This window comes from Cyprinodon variegatus, unplaced genomic scaffold, assembly GCF_000732505.1.
Source record: "Cyprinodon variegatus isolate N-32 unplaced genomic scaffold, C_variegatus-1.0 Scaffold930, whole genome shotgun sequence".
Taxonomy (NCBI): domain Eukaryota; kingdom Metazoa; phylum Chordata; class Actinopteri; order Cyprinodontiformes; family Cyprinodontidae; genus Cyprinodon; species Cyprinodon variegatus.
The window spans coordinates 56,683-65,656 of record NW_015151383.1 but is presented as its reverse complement, the minus strand read 5'-3'; the positions used below and the strand labels follow the sequence as shown (position 1 = coordinate 65,656).

The following is an 8,974-nucleotide window of genomic DNA, read 5'->3' as shown; positions in this document are numbered from 1 at the left end:
ATGTACATTTATTAGTCTAATCTCTAGCAAATGTCCCACTATGACATGTGTTGGAGTGTGTCTGAGTTTTTGTGCTCCAGTTTCTCTGTTTTTGTCTGATAATACGGTTTCTGCAAAGCTTAAACCAATAATAAACATTAGCTGTGCTCCTTTTTTTTCTCCCTCTCTCACACTTTGTGTCTCTTAATCTTATTCTTCTCAAAGTCTCTTTTTCTCTCCCTTCTGATCTTTCACTGTTGTCCCCTAATGTGCTCCCATTCACTCCTATTGCTTTCTTACTCTCATGCTTTTTTCCTTTTGACTTTTTTCTACAATTAAGTGTACAAAGATTATGTCCTTTTTGACTTTACCAATTATCATACCTTGTAATACGTTTAGGATTGCTGTCCATGGAGAGAAACAAAATATATTTTTTTATGTTTCTCTGTCAAAAGACAGCTAAGGACATGAGAGAGTCAGTAAAACCAAAGGCAGAGGTTTTTGGCCTAAGGATGAACTGATTAGTTTTTGGTGGTCAAGGTTAGGGTCACCCAGCAAATCATTTTTTCGCTTTAAATTCCAGGATATTAACTTCACCAGGGCTAAAGCAGAGCATGCAGAGAACACTATGGGCTGTAAATGTCTCCACTGTGAGATCTATAAAGTCAATCAATCAACACAGTTCAAGCAGAGGGTTATAGTCCTGACTGACCAGGTGATGGACATTTTGCTGATGACCGTGGTGTGCTGAAAGGTACAGAAGTTCTAACATGAGTATCTGGAACGCATGTATAATGGTTTATGGGCTCATTCACTCATCAAACTTAAGCCTGAATCATATATTTGAGGTGTGCCAAAAAATCCTGAATGACCTGCACTCAACCAAAAGTGTCATTAAGAGAATTCTTGCTGAAACTGAAAATACTCCAGAGATTTGGCTGGCAACAATACTATTACAATGTCCCTACCAAATTTTTAAAATTTTCCAAGTAAGACTTCTGTTTAATTATGACTTAGACAGATTTATTTTGGCCTTTTTCTATACACAAGTGTAAGCAAAAAGAAATTTTGTTTAGAACAGCTGTCTAGACAATTACATTTTTTAAAGTGCAGCCTTGATAAGGTACAGTAAGCAGCAGTTGTTGTTGAGCTGCTCCTACTGCCTTCACCTCCTGAAGCAATCGCTTCTCCTGGCTCAGGGTAGGCAGAGGATGATGATGACGATGCTGTGAGGGTGGTAGCCCCCTGGGTTGAAAAGGCAGACGGGGTTGAAGCAGCAGTGGTGCCATGGACAGGTTTAGCAGCGACAGACGATGCTGGAGAAGGTGTAGAAGCTGGAAGGGGCCAGGAGGAGCTGGCTGGGGATGTTTCAGCATCTTCAGCGAAGCATCTAGAGTGCTCACCTCATTTTCCTCTGCAGATGGCTGTGCTTCCCCTCTAGATGCCGAAGATTGCCTGGGAGCAGCCTCAGAGGAGCCTCCATTCATGCAGAACTCCTTGTTTCTATCGGTGTTGTACAGCGATAGAAATCATCCCCCCACGCCAACAGCACTGTCTGGTGCTACTGTACGCAGCCAAGACCCCGTCAGAATAATGGTGCAGCAGTTACATGTCTCCTTTTTTAAGAGAGTTCCAGTCAGAAATGATCCATTGTGTTTTCTCTTCCTCTGTTGTTTTATTGACATCTGTCCGTAGCACTCTGGAGCTTTTTAAGCGGTCAAAAATGTAGGTATTTTGTGGCCGTAGCTCCAGCAGGCCTTGGCGATCATAAATGCGGGTTTGATGTCTAGTTTGTATAGTTTTAAGCGGCATATTTTGTGAAATTGTTGAGATGAGTTGTTCTTGGCCGCTGCCTTGGAGAACTTAGGGATCTGCTTAATATATCTGTATCTGTAAGGGTTTGATTCCTATTTTTTTTGTTTGTTTCAAAGCATTAACAGGAGAGTGGTGTGTAAATATGGCTGTAGGTCCAAAGATGGGTAGTTTGTAACGTGTACTGGACGGCATTGTTGTAGCGGCACAGCTCAAACTACTTTTTTTCTTAAATTGTTTCTAGATTGAATAGAGCGTGTAAATGATTCTTGTTTTTAAAGATTGCTTCAGGGCCTACCAAAACCTATCATCCCTCAAGTAAAATCTTTTTCTCTAATAATAGGGGAAAATTGTGGCTAGAATTGAATACTTTCTAAGTATGGGTCGATCATTATCCCAAAGATTTTATTTTTAAAAGAATCTATCTTATTTATGAAGAATCCCATAGAACTGGGGGAATAGATGGTTCAACAAAGCCATGCCTCTTTGTGAGTTTGGCAACTGTAATAAAAAGAAATCAATTCTTATTCTGATCGTTGGTGCCACAAAAATTGTTGGTGGCACAAAATAGCAGATAGCTGGTCTTCCTGGAAATGCATACTGTCCCTAAATCTTTCACTGGTAGCTTACTTTCATCCTTGGTGGTCAGATGCCCAAGCGATGTCTGTATAAAGCAGCCTCACTTCTGTTAGTGTGCAGCTGTGGCTACAATGCACTATCCACACCATATGTGAATGTGTGCATCATGAAGTGAAAAATTTCCCTTTATTAATAAAGAGAAATATAGTGTTTTTGTCATTTTGTTCAGCAGTAGACCGGTTTTGCAAATTAAGCAGGTAAGTTCCTCTAGATGTGTAGAGTGCTGTATTGTCTCCGACTTTCCGACAGAGAGAGGTTCATTAAACCACGACTCTGTTTCCTGGTCTGCACCTTGGTAAAATCAGGTCAGATTGAACAGAAAGAAGAGTTGCTCCATTCAATGTTGGATGGATGTTATCTCTATGAGTTTATGTTTTACTCCAAAAGGCTGCCAACATACACAACATGGTTTCAGAAAACCACCTGGCTGACTGACAAAATGCGGTTTAACATGTTTTGACTGGCCAGATCAGGAAGGGGAATAAAGTAAATTGCAAATCCTGAGATAGTTTTAGAAACACACGGAAGAAACACAACTTTCAGTGATCTGAGACCAGCATTACCGGGTGTTTTTACCGTCAGCATGAATGACACTCCAACTACATTTATCCTTATCTTTAGCCAGCATCATCTGCAGGCTCTTAAGCTCAGCATGAGATTCCAAGTGCTGACAACAAAATCTATATTTTAAATCATAAATAAAAACACTAATTTGATAGATTTTATAATTTAAGTAAAGTTTATTATAAATATATTAAGAGATCATGTACCTTAAATCTTATTTATTTCATACCACCAATTTCCTTTTTGATCCGATATGGAGTAAAATACAGTTTGGTATTGGAGATACCTATTAGGTATTTTTTTTTTTTTTGCAAATACACTTAATGTTTTATTTAATTAAGATTATTTATCCATCCAGTCTCTCTCGCTTAGTCTTTGTCAGGGTTGCGGTGAGGTGGGGTACACCCTGGACAGATCGCCAGTCTGTCGCAGGGCAACAGAGAAACACACACCCACACTTAAGGAAAATTTAGAGAAGCAAATTAACTTAACAGTCATGCTTTTGGACTATGGGAGGAAGCTGCAGTACCCGGAGAGAACCCATGCATGCTCAGGGAGAACATGCAAACTTCATGCAGAAAGACTGCAGGCCCGGAATCCAACCCAGAACAATGTTGCTGCAAGGCAACGGTGCTACCCATGTTTCTTCTCATGCCACTTTACAAAGACAATGCGTTTGTTAAATCTAGGGAATAATGTAACTGCTCTGTAACAGTGGTTTTCAAACTGGCTCCTGAGGTCCTAATCTCCTGCATGTTTAGATGTCTCCCTGCGTTGATAAACAGGTGATGAACAGGCCTCTGCAGCCCTTGGTGGCGACTGGAACAACGCAATAATCTGCTTGAGCTGAAACAACTGAAACACACAAAGCAAGTCTCATGTAAAAAAAAAAAAATGCTGTATAATACTGGGTGGCTCTAAATTGAAAATTGCTTTGAAATATTTAGTCAAATTAAATCCAAGATATTGCACTAAATTGTCCATTCCCACCTTTTTCAAATTTTAATTGATCAGTTATAGCTGATTTAATCTATTGTAAATAGCAAAACATAGATTTAATTAACTTTTATTTTTAACTACCGGTATCTTGTACGTTCACCAAAGCTGTTTTATTATAATTGAGCTGTATGATCAATATACTCAACTTTAAATGAGGAATTGGTTAGGACATATTAAACTTTCTTCCAGTGTAATACACTAATTTAATACAGGTATTGGTTGGAAACACATTTATTCTTTAACATTATGACCACTTTTATTAACAATAGCAACTCCATCTGCAGCAGCACTGAGCAGCATTTAAATCTCCATTTATAGTCAGTCACTGTACTGTACCTTCCTTCAGCCTAGAAGCACCTGTGCTCTTTCTCCTCCATCATCAAGTCTGTATATTCTGTGTTATGGTTTAACCTGCAGTGTTTTATGAGGTATTTGTGGCAACAATTTCACTGTTTTTTTCACATATATCACAGTTTGGTCTTGATTCCTTGTGGGGTTTTAAAAAACTCATCATAGACTTCTTTTATAACGTTATACAATTTGTTCTGCAGTGCATCACGCTGTGCTTGGCATTACATGCTCACGTACTACAAAATATTTTCCATTGAATGTGAGCATTTGTAGGCTTTTTTTTTTTTTGGTTGATATGCATTATCCCAAAATAACTAGCATTTCCTATTTTAGAGCCTATCGTTCTGGTATCAAGGTATGAGTTTTGATCCATGCACTTGTTTAGGTGTGAGAAATCCAAAGTGTGGTGTGTTTGTGCACTTGATGAAATGTCTCACACCATAAATACTTTGAGAGTTGAAAGCCCCGAGTATCAGGAACAACAGACGCTTTAATCTTTTTGATTTTGCAACTCAAAATGAAAGACAAATTCCTGAAACCTTCTGACTTCACTGCTCCTTATAAGCTCAATTCAAGTCAGTGAAACTTCTAGGCTGAACAGTTTACAGTAAATTAAATGCTGGAAGGTAAATGGCATGCACTTTTATCACTTCCTCAAGTCCAAAGATTCCAAAGCAAGCTACAATACATTTAGTCATACCCCCATTCACATAGAATGAGGGCGTGGAGTTGAGGCAACATTACATAACCAAATCCAAAGTGTAATGTTTTAGATCATACCTGTCTTTAAACACTGAAAGTCAATACCTAATAAACATCTTCTGCACACTCAAATTATTGTTGACAGATGTTTGCTAAATATTGCAACTAAACTTGAGCTGTTCTGCAAAGAATGATGTTTTCCTTTGTGCAGATGCACAAAGGAAAACACCACCAGAGTGTAACTGCAATGAAAGGTGTTTCTCAAAGGCATGGTCTATGACGTTAATATTAAAAAGAAGTGCTTTTTTCCCTTAACTCCATGTCTTGTCTCCATTTTTTTTCCAAATTTGTTGTCCTAATAAAATGCTTTAAAATTGAATATATGCAAATTATTCTGCAAGTCATTGCAAATGGAATTTCTATAGGGAGAAATTAACTAAAAAAATCAATTTGCACATTACATTTCGGCCTGTTTTAATCCTCTGTGCAAAAATGGTAATAAAAGAAAGATGAGGTTCAAAGCCATGGAAATGGAGGTAATAATGATATTTTAAATATATATTTATTGTGCACCTTGTTGTGAATCTCAAAGTGTGAAAAACAAAGGTAAAAGAAAGTAAATATTTTGTGTTCTAATCCCCTCCCTTATTAATTTGCGGAGCTTAGTCGTCGGAATATGATGTGCATTTGTGAAAAAAAGCTTTGCACACATCGTCTGCTGCTAGCAAATTCAAATCACTTTGTACCTTTGAAGATCTGTTTATCGTGTACGAACATGTTTGCACCCGACAAACAAACATTAAGGTCAGAAAAAAAAAAAAAAAAAATCAGCTTCGGATATCTCAAGCTCATCCAGAGCAAATGTGAGCTTAAACGTATTTTTTCCTGAAAATAACAGAAAATGAGGAAAACTATAAATATTTATATCTATATATATATTTCTCTCCATTTCAGTTATGAGCTGCTTGCTGGTTTAATCACATAGAAACCCTTTAAGATCATGTGACAAAACTTTTTAATGTAAAAATAGGGCAAAAGAATCTGGAGTGTTTCTCACTTTACAGATATAAACCTTTGAGTTTTGGCTGTTTTTAAGATGCATCATTGTTTTGTGATTTCTGTCATAAGCACCTGTTCTTCTATTCTTTGCTTGAAACAACATTAAACTTATTTTCTTAAATGTTTTAATTAAATCTGGTATTTACCATTCTTTACAACTCCCTTCATGTGACTGAGATCATTATCAGATACAGTAAAACAAAAGACTTAAGATATTTTGATAGGTTTGTTTAAGTGATGACACACAGGGGAAGAATTCAATTCTTTCACAGGAACCGCAACCACCTGAGTTCCAGCTCTGTCAGTTTATATTTGGCAGCTTGTATCATAAAAGACTGAACCGCATGAAGATCAAGTAAACACATTATAAATACTTCCATGAACTCGCATATTCCCGTAAGCTGAGCATTTATTTTACTAATGACTGAAAAGCAGACAAGGAACTTTTATTTGGGGATATCCAGCATCTCAAGAAAAACAATTTACTGCAAAAAAAAAATTTAATGAAATGTAGTTTTAGCGATATATTGACTGAACACAGCAGTAAAAGCAACATCTCGTATTTTAGTGGAATGTGATTTTTTTTAACATTCAGTATCACTGTTCAGTCGGCATCGTTCTCTGCTCCACGCCTGAGGAGCTGCTCAGTGGTTCATGCAGCAGTTACAGTAAGATGGTTGTTTTTACAGGAGTTGGAAGTGAGTTTTTGGAATAATTTACTGCAGAGCTCATCCTGATGAAAGCTGTGATCCCTTAATTTCTTTCCAGTTCTCATCTCTTCTTAAAAAACAAAAAAAACAAAAAGACCCTTGCGGTAAAAAAATAAGATAGCAAAACATGGAGACAAAAACTAAATAAGGAAATAACTGGCAATAGCAAAGAAATCACTGACATTCTGTTTAAAACCATTATTCTCCCTGTCCGGGTCTCAGTTTCTCCTACTCATCTTGTGCTGTAAAAGTTTCTGTCCAATCCAGACCGGCGCTTCACTCGTATTCTGCGATCAGCACCATCATGCCGACTCCAAACAGGAGCGCCAGAATCTCCATCAGAGACTGGCCAAAACTGGAGCGGCCCACAAGCAGCTCAGGGAGCACCGTCACTGTGGCGATGTAAACAAACCCACCAGCCGTGAAGGGCAGGATCCAGGCGGTCGCCGTGGCGCCCACGCCTTCAGCCAGCAGGGAGCAGGCTGTCCCGGCCAGAGCTCCCAAAGCGGTCAGCAGCTGCAGACACATGGCCTGATGCACAAAGGGGAACAACAGAAAATCGGTCATTGCTTCCTACACTTCATTTACATTTTTCTCATCTTCAATTGTTTTTATAACTATTATAAACCTATTAATCAATAGGCAAATAAAAAAATAGTAAAATTTAGGGGGATTTTTATTCATCTGACAATTTTACCATTTCCTTCCAAGCTGGTTCTGATTCATTCTAATCTAGTTTTATATAATGTTCATAAACAAACCCTGTTCACATCTATCTACTCACTCACTGGGTATCCGTTTTCTCTGTTTGATAAACATCCTAATGAAAGTCAATGATAAATATCCAAATGGTAACAAAAACTAATTATACATCATGTTCAGAATATTTTACACAATTTCCACTGATCGACATTTTTGTTTCTCCAGGCTAAACTCCAGTTTTTTTTAAGAAATAGTCACTTTATTTATGAGTTAACTTTATTTATGTTTAGAAATTCAGTTTGTAGGAAAAATATTGAATTTAAATTCTGTGTAAAAACGTATCTGTCTGGATCAGCTACAGATTGGAAATAAGCTTTAATTTGTAATATACCAGGAGAAAAAGGATATATTTTAATAATTAATGCCTTATATAGACCAAAAGACTTAAAGTTAGGATGTTGAAAAGACGATTGCTGAATGTAATGTTTAAGTTCAGGTGTTTTGCAGCTACTTTTCTGCTTACAATACAATTATTATAATAAGTAATAGTTACAAATAAAGGAAAAACAGTAATGTGTAAAAAGAAAAGAGTAATGTTTTAGAACTTAACATTAATAACTAATACCCTGATTGTTTGACAGCAGAGCTAAAAGAGTAAGTTAGATTTATACAGAAGCTTTAAAGGATGAATGAAGTCATTCCAAAACGTAAATGTTTGAAGCTTCGCCGTTTAGCTCATCATCCAGTTCTTATAATCCTGAGAAAGGGGGTAACCCTGCTGTGGGTGGAGGTCACTGTGGTTTTATGAACCTTTTATTCAAAGGAAAAAGTCAAATGTAAAGTGTTACTACCTTCTTTTTAGTGCAGCCAGACTGAACAAGGATGGCAAAATCCCCGATCTCATGTGGGACCTCATGAAGCAGGATAGTCAGGGTGGTGACAGCGCCCACAGCTGGACTGACCAGGAACGACGCTCCGATTGCCAGACCATCAGTGAAATTGTGCGTGAAGTCAGCTGCTAGGTTCAGATAGGCCGACACCTTGATTTCTGTTTCAATGGAGAAAAAGAAACGGTTATGATGGAGATGGCAAAAATAACTGTCATACGTTTCTACAAAGTTCTTGGCAGTATTTCTGAAGCTTTTATTTTGTTTATATAGATTTCAAATTATATTGAATCAACTGATGTTAAGAAATGCAATGCAATCTAAATTTTGGAAAGCCTTACCACAACACTAACATGACCAGGAAGTTTGCAGATGAAACCACTGTGGAGGGTTTATAGTAAAGAAGGAGACACAGACAGGAGGCCCACCATCGGACACAATGGTTCTATGGAAACAATCTCATCCTGAACACCAGTACGGCCAACAAAGTCATAGTGATTACAGGAGGTCCATGAGGACTGTACACTCTCCTCTCTGCATACAGGAGGGTGTGGTGGAGCAGGTGGACAC

General features: G+C 37.8%; 1 protein-coding gene across 1 annotated transcript in view; it reads right to left on the bottom strand.

Annotated features, from left to right (window-relative positions):
- Window positions 1–6,537: 6,537 nt before the first annotated feature.
- The window catches only part of slc39a7 (solute carrier family 39 (zinc transporter), member 7), a 19,012-nt gene continuing 16,575 nt past the window's right edge, over window positions 6,538–8,974 (bottom strand). Inside the window, 2 exon segments of the mRNA XM_015398355.1 lie at window positions 6,538–7,346; window positions 8,369–8,565. Coding sequence (XP_015253841.1) covers window positions 7,092–7,346; window positions 8,369–8,565 — 452 coding nt within the window. The 3' untranslated portion in view covers window positions 6,538–7,091.